The 18,396-nt window shown below is 39.9% G+C and overlaps 1 protein-coding gene across 1 annotated transcript; it reads left to right on the forward strand.

The window, feature by feature from the left end:
* The first annotated feature begins 3,628 nt into the window (after positions 1–3,628).
* Positions 3,629–8,576, forward strand: LOC119725106 (adhesion G-protein coupled receptor G6-like). The gene is made up of 11 exons (XM_038196467.1): positions 3,629–3,656; positions 4,233–4,402; positions 5,041–5,437; positions 5,704–5,894; positions 6,084–6,257; positions 6,476–6,609; positions 7,100–7,199; positions 7,329–7,494; positions 7,621–7,687; positions 7,919–8,189; positions 8,326–8,576. Exons 1-11 carry the CDS (start codon positions 3,629–3,631, stop codon positions 8,533–8,535), a joined length of 1,908 nt encoding a protein of 635 aa, XP_038052395.1. The 3' UTR covers positions 8,536–8,576.
* Positions 8,577–18,396: the final 9,820 nt, after the last annotated feature.

Below are 18,396 nucleotides of genomic sequence, written 5' to 3' on the forward strand. Positions count from 1 at the left end.
TTAAAATGTTGAAAGTTGTTTTTTTTTGAAGAATTAATCCTTTCAAACATAAGGTTTCGACGTCGCGTTATTAAGCAATGATTTGTATTAAATGTACATACCTCTTTCGTCCCGTTACAACCAAAGATACAGTTTTTTGGGGGCGAAAAAACGAGGCTACCATAATCCCTATCGTACAGGCATCCTGCAGTTTTGAAAAAAAAAAAACCTTCGTTCGTGACGTGACGTGCATAGCACGCGATTGCAATAACTACAAACGGTGCTGGTATTTTGTTTTATATTCCAGGCACAGTGTGGCTAAAGTATCACCAAAAGAAATACAAATAAAATATAGGTTTTCCCGGCTATTTTAAAACATTTTTCATTCAGATTCACTAATTCCAACATTCAATTTTGTCCGAGAAAAATGTCACATGCTTTAAAAAAAAAAACAATTTAGTCATTTACCATTCAATTTCAAAGTTTGGTAAACCTTTTTAGGCACTGGGTCGAGAATATTCGTCATTACTGGTCAAATCCGTCTAAGCTGTTGCCGAATGGCAGCATTCAGAGATCAAAATCGTCTGATATAAAACAATTAGACGAATTTGATTTCGAAATAACACGATTCGGCGTAGACTAGACGAATCGAATACGCCGTGTCGAAAACGTGTGTTCATTGTTTTTATTTTTTTGGACTAAATTTGAAATTGTCTGGCAAAAGATGAATTAAACATTAAAAATGCACTAAATCGATGTTGCTGGGCGAAATTGAATATAAGAATCGGTGAATTCGAACGAAAAATGTTTTAACATAGCCAAGAAAACCTATATAATTTTATTTCATTTTTTTTGTGGGGAGGGGGGCAATTCAAAACTGCACAGTTGTTGCCCACAGATGCATAAGTTTGTTCAATCTGTACTGAATAAGCATTACTCGTTTATTTTTAACTGACCAAGCGAGCTTTATGATCATCTGTATACGTCACAGGCCGATAACATAATTGTTATGTAATATGTCAAAAGTCTCATCAAATTGATGGACCCACTCTCTGTTTGCAACATTGTTTTAAAGAGAAAATGAATTTATGTTCCCCCTTTTGGAAGTTTTGGATGGCCGCATTACAACTGCAATTATTTTGTTTAAGCTGAAACCGTCTTACCGTTTTTATTATAGGTTTTCCCGGCCAATTTCCTAAAATGTTAATTCACTTCTGAAAAAATGGTTATTCTTTTTCGTCTGAATTTGATTGCACGTCTTTAATCCCATTTCAATTCAACGAAAAGTTCAATCGTTTTTATTGTCCGTGCATTCGGTTTTGAGAAACAGACGGCCAATTCCGTTACCTGTGCATTCATCTACGAAAGCATACCTTTCACGCAGAGTTCTGGCATACAATTTTGTAAAATGTGCAATCAAAAGTACGTTTTTTCTCATTCAAAATAGCACATTGCATCACATAAAATTAAACTAAAAGTGAAATAGAATGACCAGTGTTTGAAATCGCCCTCTAAAAGCGAAAAGGAAGTCTTGTAAACAAATCTGAATGACCATAAACGAAAGGTGCTGCTCAACCACTTAATTGATTGAACTGAAATGGAATCGAATGCTCTGGTAGCGAAAATGAAACGCGTGTTCAGAGCGATTCTCAAATTCAGACGAAAACGAACGACCGATTTTCAGAAGTGAATGAACATTTCAGGAAATTGGCCGGGAAAACCTATATTTTGAATATTGTTTTAAGAACCGATTCATGTTTTGTTGGCCGAGATCGGGCGAGTCTTGTTCTTGACACGGGTACATTCTTGCAAACCTCGACGGATAGGTGGTGCGAGATCCTGTTTCGAGTGCAGTGTTCGTGGGTCATGTTCCCGCCGTTCGAGCGCGAGAACAATAAAAATACTCGCGTCAAGAACAGACCGCCCAAACACGGACGGCCATTGCGTGCGATAAGGTGGTATACGTACATTTAATACAAATCTTTGCTAAATAACGCAACGTCAGAACGTTATGTTTGAAAGGATTTATTCTTCAAAATCACAACTTTTAACATTTTAAAGATGGCGTCGGCACGTAAAACGGATGAACTGCAGCCTAATTGTAATAAGCCATATTTTGACACATTTAAATTACACAATTCCAGGGGTTAAGATCCCGCAAGGCATGATGGGGAACAACATGGCTCAGCAAAATCGTACCCATGGTTGGTTAACGGGCTATTCAGAGCGTATTGCGCACGTATTTCGAAGACAGGGCGCTCTATGAAGTACCGAAGTGAATACGCCACGCGCACACAATGTGTGTAAAAGACATTTAGAGCGTGATTCAGCCACTGATCTCTATATAAAGACTGGATAGCGGATATGCATACAACATTCACACAGTAGACTTTGCATTATTATTTCAAAACGCCGAAAAAGTTATATTTGCGGCATTTTAGTAACCACGACGTTAGAAAAATTGTAGTTAACCTTGGTCAGTGATGGTGGTCAAAATATAAGTCAAGTGAACCGCGACGTTACAAAAGAAATCATGCTGTCTATACAAACGACAACTTGTCCTTTGTAGATCACCAGCCGGTCTCACCAATATGGCGTCAAATTCGTACATTGTGCGGCTCTTTATTAGCTATCCAGTCTTTATATAGAGATCAGTGGATTCAGCCCGTGAACAAACCCGCGCGCGTACTTGACCGTTCGCGCGTTCATGTGCATGAGTTGATAACCGCGTGTCGTTGAGAACGGACGTGGATTGCGGCGTCTCGTGGAGAACTGACGTGTGTGCGTTGTCGTGTTGCAGCACGGACGTGCTGACGACACACCGGAGGCACACAGGGGATCGACGCTTGGTCCGTGTGTTGCTACCTCGTGGGCTGTACTGTATCCACTCGGCCCTCGGAAGTCCTCATATCCTGCCGCCGGTAACTTGGGGTTGCCCGATAGTTAAGTCGCAATAGAACATGGGGATAGCGCTGCGAATAGTCAGCCCTTAAGACAGGTGCCGTTTCAGTACTAATTGTTGATTGACTCTTACATTCCAAATTGAACCTAGTGGAGAATTTAGAGAACTTGATTGTCATTGTTGTCTGATAAATAAAGGTGTCAGTATATGCTCCTTAATCGTCTGTTCAGTCTGTCAGTCCGTGTCTCTTCCGAACGTACGCATTCCCTAGGTCACCTACATCGCCGCTCGTCAAGGCTTACCAAAGGTATAAGTCAGGAGGCCAGGGCGACCCCAGTTCAGGGGAGCCCCGGTTCCAGCGCCACAATAATAACGTGCCGAAGTTATCTTTCCATGTTTTCAGGTCCGTGTGAAGCTGAAAGCTACGCAGATTTGACATGGCCTGTTACGTTAGCAGGATCAACTGCAGAGTCATTGGAGAGATGTCCACTTGATACCATAAATGGTAAGAACACTACGCCACCCTGCAAAGGCTCTTCATTTTTCTATTTCAACAATATAATCCATCATAGTTATTGGCATTTCAACCCTTATGTAGGCCAACTTCCTAAAACGAGTATTTCTACAAATAATTTCTCTCATCAGCCGGTGAACCTCGAGCTGTGAGGAACTGTTCAGTTGTAGAGCCTCCTTTGTATTTCAAATGGGAGGAGAACGAGCCTCGTAGCTGTGGTGAAAATAGGAACGATGTTACCTTTGCGGACGTCGTACAGGTGTTGTTGTGTTTAAATTGGAAACAAAATCGGTCAAAGGTTTTTAAATATAGGATCAATAATTTCGAAAAACAGCTATAGTCTGGAAAATCCAGTCACAACTTTTAAGGCCAAAAAAAAAGTCTCCGGTTTCTGGTATCGAGCTTGCCCCAAAAGTGGTGCGGCTACGCGGCTTGTTTTTTTCCTTTGTTTTTTTTTCTTCAAATGTCGGCTGATGACTGCAAATGGTGCCAGACTAAATTTAATGCAAAATATATGGGAGTCCAGAGAGGCCACATAAAGATCATACTCGATCGTAACCCCATCTAAAAACACGTTAAAATTGAGCGGCAGCAGGATTCCAGTCAAACCAGTGAGTTCGGCGGTTTTGAGACATCATCTTACATTGAAACAAAAAACACTTTTTTTCATATTGCCGACGCACATGGCTACGGCGACGCGCGCGCATACCAGAAACCGGAGAATTTGTTTAGGCCTAATCATTCGTTTTTAATTTCTAAGAGGTAAACCTATACGTATTTCAAAGCAGATCTGTTGCTTGAAACATGTGTCCTTCTAAGTAAATATATACATATAAGATCCAGTTACCATCTTTTGGTTACAGGTTGAGGTAAGTACAGGAAACGTGGTTGAAGTGGCCGAATTTCTGGCCAGTCAGACGTCAGAGTCGCAAGAGGGTGCAAAAGATGTGGAGCTGGTGTCCAACATTCTTGCAAACATTGTCATGGCAGGATCTGGCGACACGGAGGTGTGTAATAGTGATAATTACAAATTACTTCGAGCAAGTGTTGGGAAAAGAGCCCGATTTACGAATAACGTCAACCTAATAGGCTACGTATTGGGATTTACTGTTTTCCTCTCTTCTTATTATTTAGCTAAAAATTAATGAATCATCTAAATCTTGGAGTATGTACCGGGGACTGTTGGCCATATTACCACGAATGCTCAGGAAACTCCTGACTCTCAGTTTTCCGATATGAATTAGAAGTCAGAGTACAAATCATCTTTGACAAGAGATTAAATAATTGAACCAAACCAGAACGCAACCATTAGGGCCCACCACATAAAAATTGTTCTGAGAAAGAACCAAAAATAAGCAACGAGCTCAAATGTAATGCATTCGTAGTGATGTCATTGTAAAGGTTACTGAATTGGTGTTGGAGACTGTAAGCAATGTCATCATGAGTGTTGGGGAAAACTCCCGTTTCTCAGTTTTCCGATATAAATTAGAAGTCAGAGTACAAATCATCTTTGAAAAGAGATTGGATAATTAAATTGAACCAGAACACAAAAATTAGGGCCCACCACATAAAAAAATAGTTCTGAGAAAGAACCAAAAGGCAAACAGCTCAAAGGTAATGCATTCGTGTTGTTGTCCATGTAAAGGTTACCAAGTTGGTGTTGGAGACTGTGAACAATGTCATCATGAGTGGTGGGGAAACTCCTGACTCCCAAGCTCCCGATTTCAATGGTAGTAGCTCCTCGGCCATTATCCAGTCCTTAGAGAGTCAGGTTTCCCTTTCTCTGAGACAAGAAGGTAATTTCAGTATACGTCAGGACACCATCCACGTCGAGGCAGTCAGTCTGGATCCAACACTGGCTCAAAATGGACTCAGCTTTGTATCTGTACGACATCCTGGACAAGGGTCACCACAAGAGGGCTCACTTGTTGGTACTGAAGTCCAGACGTTCATGGATAGCAGCAACATCCCTTTGAGTATCGATGTGTTGGCATCGGTTCAATTACCAAGGAACATCATTGACTTGATCCAATCATCTGACAGTAAGTAACTTCAGTTAGGGCCAATGCTTTTGATTGTTTTTTCTGAGGAGTATAGATTCTCTTGAAGGGAAGTTGAATTCTTTGTTTGGGGAAGCAGGTTTGAAAGAAGATCTGACACCATGACACGGACGTTATTCAGCTGAAGAGAAAACTAGCTGTTTCCCAAAATGTACATTTACTACTTTACAGCACATTATTTAATTGGTATTGCTGAATACCATAATCACTTTAACTGAATTACGTTTGCTTATTTAATCTGAATGTAGGTGACAGCTCTGCAAAACTGCAGGCCAGTTTTCTGATCTACGCTGACGATACGTTGTTCCAGTCCACTTCAATCAGAGAGAATCGAGGGGAGAAAAACTCGACTCGTAAGGTCGCTGGATCTGTCGTCTCACTGACTGTGGAGAATACTGAACTTGTCAACCTTACTGAGCCAGTCGTGATCAAATTCAAGGCAAGTTAATACGTGTCTAAGTAGGAAATTGTTTGCAGTGTAAATTATTAACGTCCCAACAATATTAATGTCCCCAAACGTCGTTCATGTCATGTGATAGGAATACATCAATCAAACTTTGATATTTGTATAACTTTAACATATCTCATAACAGATACAATCCAATCATTAGTTTGATTTCTAAAACAGGCACCTGATCATACCACGAGTGAAGAGTTAGAGACGATCCAGTGCGTGTCCTGGGACTTTGAACTTGAAGATGGAGTCGGTGATTGGTCACCAGCTGGCTGCGCGCGTACACAACTGCACAATGAGCAAGTCTCCTGTAACTGCGACCACGCAACAAACTTTGCCATCCTCGTGGTATGTATCATAAGAAGAAAGAATCGTCGCCTTCATGATAATCTTTGAAGAATCTTTCCATGAAAAAAATCATAGTCATCCCATCTATCAAACTACGTTTCAAACTTTGAGAATTTGAAAACTGTTTCGTTGTTGAAAGATTCAGCTAGCTACTCTTGTCATGTTAGCCACTCTTGGTCTAAAATTGATCTTTAAAAACTGTTTTCCTTTTTCCTAAGGATGTGAAGGGCCAGGCACCTGATGGTTTAATTGACGCTCCTGCAAAGAAAGCGCTTGATATCATCAGCCAGGTTGGCTGTGCATTATCAATCATAGCACTGGCCATAACGTTGATTATATACCTAGCTATCAGGTAAGATAGGTCATGGTATAACCATAAGTAGGTACTGTCCTCAACTCTGAATGGAATGCTTTGGTAAGGTCTTGTGTCCGTGAAAAAGGCCACGGACAACTAAATGTCACATGGAGCTACGTCTGGTAATTAAGTAGGCGGGTGTTCCATCAGGTTATGTCCCTTTCATCTAGGAGCATCTTGGTAAGGCGGGCTTGTGAGACCTCTTATTGTCGTTGTGCAGTTGGATTCGAGATGGTCTTAGAGATAAGAATGCAGTGATGCATAAAAGCCATATATTTTTTTAAAATGCAAGTCTAGATAATGCAAGCCTATCACTGTGGCGGTACGCGTAACCTCGTAGAGGTGTTTTGTGTTCACATCACACAGTATATCAATCTTTAACTATAAAGTATTAAAATCAATCATAAACACCTACTGGCATAGCTCTCCACATTTTTTTTAAAATCTTCAATTAACGTCCAAATGTCCAAATTAATTTGGTTTCCAGGAAGCTACGAAGCGGCAAATCTCGTCAGATCTTCATTCATTTCTGCTTCTCCCTGTTCATGTTGTACGTGGTGTTCCTTGCCGGCGTGGACGCCGCCAAGGTTAGTTCTTGAAATAAGATGACATTCAAACTGCTAGATATTTTAACCATTCCTACACCCCCAACACCCCAACTGACCCTAACAGCAAATGAAATGACTTACCTTCAAATGGCTTTTTGATACCCAAAGGCTACCACAGGTGGTTGTGCGTTCGTGGCAGCTTTACTCCACTACTTGACTCTGTCCACTATGATGTGGATGGCCGTTGAAGCCAGGAACATGTACGTCAGTACGGTGAAGGTGTTCCCAGAAGACACGCCTCACTACATGCTCAAGGCTTGCCTCATCGCTTGGGGTGAGTTCCTGTTCTGGCAAAATGTAGCCTTTTTAAACCCTTCCAGAATTATTTAAATCATTATTATTTGAAAGGTATGATATGGTTTGGAATTTTTGGAATACTCCTTTTGTTTTCCCTTTTTAGGCTCACCATTGATTGTCTTGACAATCACTTTAGCTGCAGCGTCTCATCACTATGGTAACGAGCATTAGTAAGTACATGATATTGTTGTCTTTGTTTTAATAGAGGGACGCTTTTAGGTTCATCTGCAAATCAACACGATCTTGGATACGATGTTTGTAAGAGTTCGGCGTTATCTAAATTTTGGAATATATTTTAAACCACTCTCAACACACACAGAATATTAGATTAAGGATGATGTGTTCTGAAGTAAAACAACTGGGTCTGAATGAATCATGATCATTTTGTTTTATCCTTTCAGTTGCTTCATTGAGCCTGGCCTTGTGCTTTATCTGGGCCTCCTTGCTCCCATTGGTCTGATCCTCATCCACAACATCATCACCTTCATCTTGGTCATGCGCAGTCTGCTCAAGGTCAGAGAAGCCTCTCACTCCCAGCAGATCTCTAAACGCCTCCAGAATGCCGTAGCCATCTCGGCCCTAATGGGCGTGACCTGGTGTTTTGGATTCCTGGCCATCGAAGGAGCGACGTTTGCCTTCCAACTTATCTTCTGTCTGGCCAACTCCTTGCAGGTAAATGGAAAAATATCAAGCTGTTTACTAAAGTCTTCGAAAAAAAGTATGTTCACATGAAGCTGATTTGATTTTTCAAATTATAAATAGCAGATGTACCTCTGACATGATTAAATGTTCTCTTTTTTTTTGGAAGGGCGTTGTTGTCTTCATCATGTTCTGCGTTCGTCGCGAGGAGGTTCGTTCCGCCATTGCACCGTACCTCAACCGTATCAGTCGCCGTTTGACAATCGCACGCCCAGCTAAGTCCAACGATACGGAGCTGGTTTCAACATCAGCAGGTCCTACTTCAGCATCCAGCATCAAAACTTTCAGCTCTGATGTCTCCATTTCTGGAACCCAGTAAACGTTGACATTAAGAACAAACATCGGTATCGGTTTACCACAGCTCAACCCCCCCCCCCCCCCAGCCCCCCACCCTTGGGTGCGCCACTGGTTTAACAGCTATAAGGGATCGTTAATTTCTTTCATGTATAGTGATCATCCAAAGTAGAACATTAAGACATATACCTTTTGAAGTGTCAGCTGAGCGAATATCGAAAATAGTGGGAAAACCTTTTTATCACGAAACACGCTTTCGTCCGCAGCGCTCTGTACTTAAACATTCCTTGATTTTTGCTCAATCAGAGCAGGCCAGACGAAATAATTAAACGGGGTGTTTGGTACCAATATAGGCCAATATGATCTTTAACCAAAATAAGCCTTTTGATGGTGATTCAGCAGGTTACTTTTGAGAATATGCAAATACCTTTAAACATGGTGAACAATGCGTGTTCATGAAATATTTGAATTTTAAAAACAATGGTTTTATTTCTTCAGGTTATTTTTTTTATTATTAATATGTATTGTATTGTACATCTTATCATTGCCTCCATGGTGAGTAACACAGTGTTTTAATTCGTGCGGTAATCTACTCTATTAAAGCACTATTGCATTAATCACATATAGCTGGAGCTGTCATTAATTTCTGAAATTTTTACAGCTTTGTTACGACTTTGGAGGTTATTAGAGTACAACTGTTTGTATAATCAAGGTTATGTTACACAGATACATTACTGCTTTGCAGGCACTTGTCAATGAAACAGTTTATATCTTACTATGTTTAATATTATGGCAGAACGTATAAGCCAATAATTATAACATCATACTCAGTTATTTTCAGTGTTGTCGTAAATGGTTTTGAAAATGAAGGTAATTTTAAATCATACCTTTTTTGTGATATGAATAATGCGTTGTCAAGAAGATGTTTTTTTTCTGTTTTGAAATTCGTTAAAGAGAATATTGGAATGAAATTTGCCTATATTTGCACCATGTTGGTACTTTATAGCAGTAAAGGCACGATATATAATTAACAGTTTAGAGAAAATAAGACAAAGAAGCGGATGTACAGGCGAAAAAAAAAACCTTTGCATATTTTAAAATTTGTTTTGTGCTTGCACTATAGAACGTTCAATTGCTATTGCTGTAAACATGTGCAACAAAGATATCCACGATATGTAGCCATATTTGCCGTAGTTTGCAGAGATCTGCAATACATATCGTTCTGATCGAATGAGGGAAATGAAAGGACGTAATTTTCCGGATAATAACAGGTGAAAATCCCAGTTATTGAAGCAGTTTAGTAACTTTAATAGGACCTCAACATTTTGGGTATATAACAAGTGTAAATCGCATCATGTCTATCACAATTAATTCGTGAAACAATCACGTACTATTCGAAAACATTAATGATCTAGTCTCGGATCAACGGATATATTCCATGGGGCCTTGACTAAGACGTTACTTTGTCGTTAGTCAACCCACACCTTGAAGACAATTGTTACTGATATTCAACTTGAAATTACGAAAAAACAGTGACTTCAACAGGTACTGACTTGTAACATGCAAAATCCATTAATCATTCATCATTATCCATTCTTCAGACTTCATAAAATATTGGCTATCAAGTGATGCAATGCATTTGCTTTATTCGGGTAGAATATATAGACGTGATCAAGAAAGATGGTAACAGATATAGGGTAAATCGTTATAAATTTAGCTGTATGTAAACCTTTAGAGCTTGTACACTAGAACCTCAATATATCCTCGAGGTATACGCTTATATTAAATTGAATCATTTTGTTGGGAAACTCAAATAAATAACATATAGTGGGTCTACTCACTTTAGTTACCCGCAATCACTCGATCACGTCTCTTCTGGCTTTAGAGATGTTATACAGGTTTTTCCTCTCCGTTTAATGTATTTGGCAGCCAAATTGATGATGAATTGTGGTGGCAATGTATTCATTGGCAATGAATTCAATCAAAATCAACCCTTGAGAAATATGATAATCAATAACCTCGTTTACAGTATATATTGAAAGGCATGTTTTCCGACACCTAAGCAAAATCCTACCCTTTAATTAATTGAGCAAATATTCCTGCATCTTTCAACTTGAACGGATGTAAAATGGTATGGACGCAAACTTAATGAACCTTCTGTCTAACATTATTACGAAAACATAATTTTAGCCTATTTAGGAACGTTATTGTCGTCACCGTCATTGCCATAATTATTGTCATCATCAAAGTACGAAACAGCTACTGCTCCCAAAACTGTTCACAATTTTAGAGATGGCCCTGGGGTAAAAGGCACCGAAAAACTAAATACATTTTTTTTTCTGTCGAATACCATTTTAGTGCGCAAACAGGGGAGATAGGTATTGGGTCACTCCCATCCCCACTGAGGCCTTTATTCACACCCAACCCTACACACACTTGCTTCCCACCCTACCCCTCAGAATTTGGGGAGGGAGACACAAAATAACTTTTTTTATAATTAAAGTAATATGTATTGAGTGCTCCCTGCTCAGAATGAGGCCACCCCAGCCCCCCCCCCCCCCATTCAACAAATTCCAAAACCTTAAGAAGAAAGCAATCCCTCTGTTGTGACTGTGTACCATCTGATGTGTATTAAAACCCAGTGTTGTGCTAAAACTTTAACTGTACATCAGTGAAAAGGGTGACTTTGATAATTTTTCGTCAAGTTTTACATCGAAAGATTGTAGGATATACAAAATGTAACATCTTAGTTCCAGATGCTAAAATGTTTTTTTTTTCATTCGTCGTCATGTTTTTTTTTTTTCCGTCCGAGGTTCCTCTGCATAAATCTCCCTGAATCGGGCTATATTTCCTGCCCTATACAATAAAAGAAATATTTCCACACCAGAAACCAAATGGAGAAACCTCTGTGGAAGTAGCGGTAAAATTCCCTCGGAGAAGCCATGCGGGGATAAAATTGTCCACATTTTCAAAATATGGTCATATATGGTCATATTTCGGGCGCATTTCTAATAGCTTAAAATCATATTTCCCAAAGACAAAATGTTTTGAATTGTTTGTGTGTCTTCATGGCAGCCCTAAAAAAAGGTCTTAGAGCAAAAACGTGATTGTTAACTAAAATGTCAGGGTTATGCATTTATTATATTATGTCAATTCTTACTCTCTAAATTGCAAAGAGTGAAATTAGAGACTAGACGTCTAAGAGTGAAAATCACTATTATGTTTGATTGAAAAAGTCTGAAAAAATGAAATACTTCAGACGAAGCTCGAGTGAAAACTTGATCTTTACGATTGAAGGAATTTCACCCTTAAACGTCTAGTCCCTAGTTTCCAACTGTGGGAGTGAATCTTCACTGGAAGATGGAGTGAATTGTCACTCTTTGGAATTCAGAGATTACTGGACTATTAATGACAAAATACTAAACAACACTTTAAAGAGTTATAATATTAATAATTGATGGCTGAAATGCCTTTATTGCCCCCCCCCCCAAAAAAAAAAGAACCCCGAGATCTCCAAAAGTCATTATGAGTTTCATAATTGACTTGCCACGCATGTAATGTTAGTAGTCACGCTATTAGTATCGGCTCTGTTCAGCTGAAAATAAATTTGCGGAAGTGTGGTATGTAGTATAATACACTGTGCGGTCATTGTACTATTTGCTAAATTTCATTTCAAATAATCTGTGTGTTCAAACAAACTGCACTCTTATCAGCCAGTTGCTGACTCAAATGAGCATATATGGATAAGTTAGTGGCTTTTGTAATCATTCATCGTCAAGATTGTTATCAAAAATTGGTAAATAAATGTGTTTTCTTTCTTTTCTTTCCGTATATAGTCGTATTTCACTTCCCTTCACGCTTGGAAAGTTATGCTTTTTTAATCGTGAATCATGTAGTTGACCTTTCCAAGTTTGAATTTCGTGCAATTATTCAAAATTACAATTAAACAGATGTTGGTGGAAGCCTTGCTTTAGTAGACATTTTTTTTTCTGTCTAGGATATGTTTAATATTCCTTTTTTTTGTGAGCGAGTTTGAATGCCAGATGATCTTAATCCGATTCCCAGCTATGTAGGCTTGTCAACATTTACAGAAAGCCAAGAGTTGCAATAAGCCCAACTCATCCCTATGCACGTAAATGTGCAATTCACAGTAAGTTTTTTTTATGTTATTTATGACCTATGACACAATTTAACTTTGGTTCAAGACAACCTAGAGTTTAGTTCCCCAAAAAGAAATCCAACTTGGGAACCTAGATCCGTCCGAGTTTTCCTTTTTTTATGAGTAAACTATAATATCAGATGTTCTGCTGGGCTGACAAATAAAGCGGCCTAGCTGTCGATGGATGATATCTGAAAATAGGAAGATGAAGTGAAAACACGTTGAGAGAGGTACCTTTAACCACCAACGATTTTACTTGTTTTCTAAGATTGTCCAACTTGTATCATGAGTTTTCACGATCAATGTAATTATAACATCCACATCTCAAATATACTCCTTTCCTTTCCAATTTGCACATATTAATTTGAAATGTCATACTGCATATTTGCGGGATAAGATTGTAACATTTTAACTTCGAAAACAGTCGTGTTTCCGTAACCCACAGCGCGACGAATTGATTCTGTTTTACCCAATATTTGCAAAGGCAGGCACCAGACTATTCCTCATTTGCATACGTGTTTCCACATTCAAATTGTCCCTTACCAGGGTGAGAGCAGGTAGTGTTGGGTGCGTACTGCTCGACGCCCTGGGGACGAGGTTGATTTTTTTTTTCGTGTCGATCGATCGATTCAGATTATAGATTGTTGTTGATTCTATCGACAACAAATAAGTACCAGTTATCTGATCGAGATGTCTGTGAAGAAGTAAATCATCAGCTTAAGCGGGGACTGCCACATCAAATAAATTATTGGCGTAAATGCATAATCACGAGTCTCGAGCGAAAGCAAACGGCCAAATGTTTCATGCTTTGAAATAGTTCATGAAGCAAAAAATACAAACCTTTTCCTACCAATTCGTAATTTCGATTGTAAGTTGCCCCACTCCGGTAAAACTCGAAGGATAGGAAATATTTCGGTTGAATTTTTATCAGATTTAGTTTATAATGAGTTTTATCTCTAGTACAGAGAGAGAACAGACTTGGATCCGTGTTGGATTTTTGGCCGACCATCACGATATGTTTCAACTGTTGAAACTAATCGTGGCTCCACGGCCGACCATGCACGACCTGTAGTATGCCGAAACGGTGCTCAAGATGTCGTTCCGAGTTTCAGGATGTCGTCGAGTCTTGCGTCTCAGCACTGTCTTATCGTGATCGGGACGCTACATCGCGACAGTGTGATGGGGGCTACAGACATCTCACAACATAATAGCACATTTCGAATACGTTGCTTGTAATGACAGTTGAATGCAATCCATGCCAAGTCTCTCATTCTAAATTATAATCACTTTCCATAAGGCTTTTTGGCTCCTTTTAAAAGTGAAGAAGAAATATACGAGGCCTACACTAATACATAATCAAATGTAACCTAACATAATATTGTGGTGAGTTCTACCGTGAGAAACGCGGAGACTTAGAGACATGTACGTTTCAACTATTTTGTTACTGTCTCTCGGACACAGGTCTGACCGGTTCAGAATCGGAACAACAACTCAACTAATACCTGTCTTGTAAACTGTACTTAACAAAGTGTTTACAATGGAATAAAATGGAGCTACTTACAGACTACCTCAAGAAGTGGAGACTCAAGCTGAGCGTTGCCAAGACTACTGCAACTGCCTTTCATCTCAACACCAAGGAAGCCAATCGACAGATGACTGTTCTTCATAACGGGACTCCCCTACCGAACAACCCCCACCCAACTTACCTTGGAGTGATACTGGACAGACAGCTGACATACAGACAGCACCTCGAAGCCCTACGAGCAAAAGTGTCGGCAAGGAACAACTTGTTGCGTCGCCTGGCTGGTACATCATGGGGTGCATCAACATCCACCCTTCGCACAGGAGCTCTAGCCCTGGTTTACAGCTCTGCTGAATATGCTGCGCAAGCGTGGTGCAGGAGTACCCACACCAGAAAGCTGGACTGTGTACTAAATGACACCATGCGGCTCATCACTGGATGTCTCCGTCCTACACCCACAGATCTCCTCCCAGTCCTCGCTGGAATCGCACCACCAAGGCTACGCCGCGAGAATCTGACACACAAGCTCACAACCAAATCCCTTGCCGATGATGACCACCTTCTTCACAAAATTACGACAGAATCCCAGGACCTAGGTGGCCAACGCCTCCGATCGCGTCGACCTTTCTCCCGACATGCAGCCGCCCTCAGCAGATCCGACTTTAGCCTAATACAAGAGTGGGAAAAGGGCTGGGAAGGGACGGTTCGCCCAAGGCAGTTCACTGTTCCCCCTGGCACCAAAGCTCCTGCTGGCTCGGAACTACCCCGGAGGAAGTGGGTTACACTGAACCGGCTGCGAACTGGGGTTGGGAGATTCAATGCCAACATGCACCACTGGAAACTCCGGGATTCACCGGCATGCACCTGTGGTGCAGATGAGCAGACGGCAGATCATATATTATACCACTGCCCCGACCTCCAACCTCCTGACGGGATGACTGATCTGTCGTGCCCAAAAGACGCACAAATCAACTGGCTTACGCAGCTCCAAGAAATAGCCTGATGTACAGTACTACTAACTACACGAAAGAAGAAGAATGGAATAAAGAACCAAACATTCTAATAATAATATTTACGATAAACTTCTAGAACTTAAAGCTACAGTCCATCATTTGTAATTTGTGCATTTTGTTCGTTTGAAGAGTTCAAAGTCTAATGAAGGATACTTAGCAACTCACCTGATGAAGTTTCAGCAAAGCTTCAGCTGTACATCCCGAGAAAAACAGCATTCTAAGATCTCAATTTCAAATCAAAAGTTACTGAACCATCAGCCTTGACTCCAGGGGCGCGTGCTCGTTCCTTACGCTAACCCCTGGCTGTGATGATGACGTAAATGACGCTGAATGGCTATTCACAGCGTACTGCGCGGGCATTTCGAAGATTGCACGCCGGGCGCGCCCATAATGCGCTCGCGCTCGAGTGCTTAGCTTTGCACATAACGTCACATACGAACAAAAAAATTATAAATTAAAAATTCGCGAAGCCTGTACGATATGGATTATGTCAGCCGCGTTTTTCGCTAAAAACCCCCTGTATCTGTGGTTGTAAAGGCACGAAAGGGGTACGTACATTTAATACAAATCTTTGCTAATTAACACGGTGACTGCTCTTTGTTCCGACAACCTAGATTGTGTTACTCCCGGTTAGGGTTAGGGTTAGGGTTAGGGTTAGGGTTAGGGTTAGGGTTAGGGTTAGGGTTAGGGTTAGGAATAGGAATATGTACAGTCGGAACATAGGGATGTCGGAACATAGAGGTGTAACTATTAACACAACGTCCAAACGTTGTGTTTCAAAGGATTGATTCTTCAAAATCACAACTTTTAACATTTTAATGATGGCGCCGGCACGTAAAACGGATAAACTGCAGCCCTAATTATAATGTACCGTATTTTGGTATATTTAAATTACACAATTCCAGGGGTTACGATCGCGCAAGGCATGATGGGAAACAACATGGCGCTGCAAGATCGTACCCACGGGGCACGCGGTTGCTGAATCATGTTTTGAATTGTTTTGAATTGCAGCTATACGCGACGTCGCGCACTGATCCGACGAATACTAACAACCGCGCGCGCGTGTGCGTCGTTCCAATACTTGTGCACGCTGCGCTGAATAACAAAACGAACTACTAATTTGAAATTTCCTACGGTGCTTCTTAAGAATCACCGTTGGAAAATACCTTCTTTCGTTGATTACTTCAAAATGACAGCTTCCCAGAAAGAATAATTTCACAGGGAGTTTAGTTCCCCTACTATCTTTCAACCAAGTTTGTTTTTTCAACAATAATTACGCCAGTTACTTTTCGGATGACTGCAAATGATGGACTCTAGCTATAAGGTAGCGTGTAGCGTGGCAAAACAACTTTACGCACTCCGTCGAAAGAGGGCGCTGGCGCGACCAAAACAAGTTCGCGCTGCTTACATGCGTCTTTGATTTACGCGCACGCACAAGTCATCGCTGTGTAAGTAATTCAGAGGATATTTTACCAATAATCAATAAGCAATTAATCAATAATCGATGAGCAATAAAGTCTGTGTAATTTCACAACACTCCCCCCCCCCCGCTTCGTTTGAGAAGTTTCCTGCACGCAGAGGAGGTAAGTCACTTAACAAAAAAAGTCACATACGTGTACAATATACTTAGTGAATACGTAAGCAATCGATTGTGGAGATCAATCTATGTCAAGGAAAGAAGTGTTTATTTCATTAATTAACTAATACAAATTTCAAATGTTCCCTAAATTCAATTATCGCTCTAACCGTTCAACTTATCTTTTCTTGACAGGTGACGATCCGGGACTCAGTGGTTCTCGTTCAAGTGGCCCGATTTCGTCAAGGAGGACTAGGGCCCGTTGCCAGACTCAGAAACAATACAATCTATTAATTAGAGTCACAAAATGGTTAAACAATGATAGCCTCTGGGCCTTCTAGCTTAAAAACTATAAACATAACTTTTCAAGAACTGAAAGATACAGCTTAACAACAAATGAACATTAATGTTTTTACGATCTGTCTTAAGAACTGTACAACTTGTCAGACTCAAATTAACAATCAATCAGTAGATAAATTGTCGTACTTAACTCACTCACTAATAAAATCGAAGTAACGATTAGTAATTCGCTCACAATGAACATTGTATCGCTTTATGAACTATTCTTGCGATCTCATACAATATCCATCAATCACGGCAATGCTACAAAACTAATTACACTCAGCGTCTCCACAAACAAGATCTATAAAGCTACCAACACTAATGAGTAAACATCCTAAAAGTAGCTCTATACGGAGTGCAATATACAACAATAACGTCTCGAGAAAACGTCCTTGCTCCCGAGAAATATTTACAAATTAATAAAGCATCGAACAATTGTAGCGTGCCGAGGGGGAGGGTGGCGACTATAATCCTCTAAACGATTACAGAAAACTTACGAACTTAATCAAGAAAATACAAGTTGAAAATCTTTGATGGAAGCTCCCTTTTTATATTTTTGTATTAATTAGGTTCTAAATACACAAAAATAAATTCATTTCATTCAGTTTAGCAATTCGCTTTCATAATGAAAAATGATGTGTTTCAATCAGTTAAATTACATGAGATCCGAAATTAGAAGAGTGAAACTCCTGGTTTCTTAATTTTTAGAGAAACTTACACACTTAATTAAATTACTATAAAGGTGCAAGTTAATTGATACAAATCACAAACAAATTATAGGCCGGCAAAAATAAATCAAAATCAAATTTCACTTCTCATTTTTAAAACATTAACAATTACAATTTGAAGGTGTGCGACCACCCAGACCAGAGAATACCAGTTACAGAAACAAAATAATGCAACATTTGACTCGTCTACACATGTCAACACCCAGCTGCTGGCAAGAACCAATTAGAATGGGATTAATCCCCATTTAACAAAAGATCTGAGCGAAATTCCAAGACACGCCCAAATTTGCATAAACCAAAAATGCTGGCTTATGAGGAATGCACAAACAAAATTACAAATTCCACAGTAGCCAAAAAAAGAAATATTCAGGAAAAACTCTTAAAATTCATAACCAGGTAGGCTATTAATGTTCATGTACCGTGATGTACATTTAATGACATGTACATGCACTCACATAATGCATTTCAAAAATTAACCGGACTAGTTCTCGCCAGCAAAACCTGTGAAAATATCAGTCATCAATTTTCAATCCCCCCAAATACCAT

Source organism: Patiria miniata, unplaced genomic scaffold, assembly GCF_015706575.1.
Source record: "Patiria miniata isolate m_02_andy unplaced genomic scaffold, ASM1570657v1 HiC_scaffold_18, whole genome shotgun sequence".
In the NCBI taxonomy this organism is placed as follows: Eukaryota; Metazoa; Echinodermata; class Asteroidea; order Valvatida; family Asterinidae; genus Patiria; species Patiria miniata.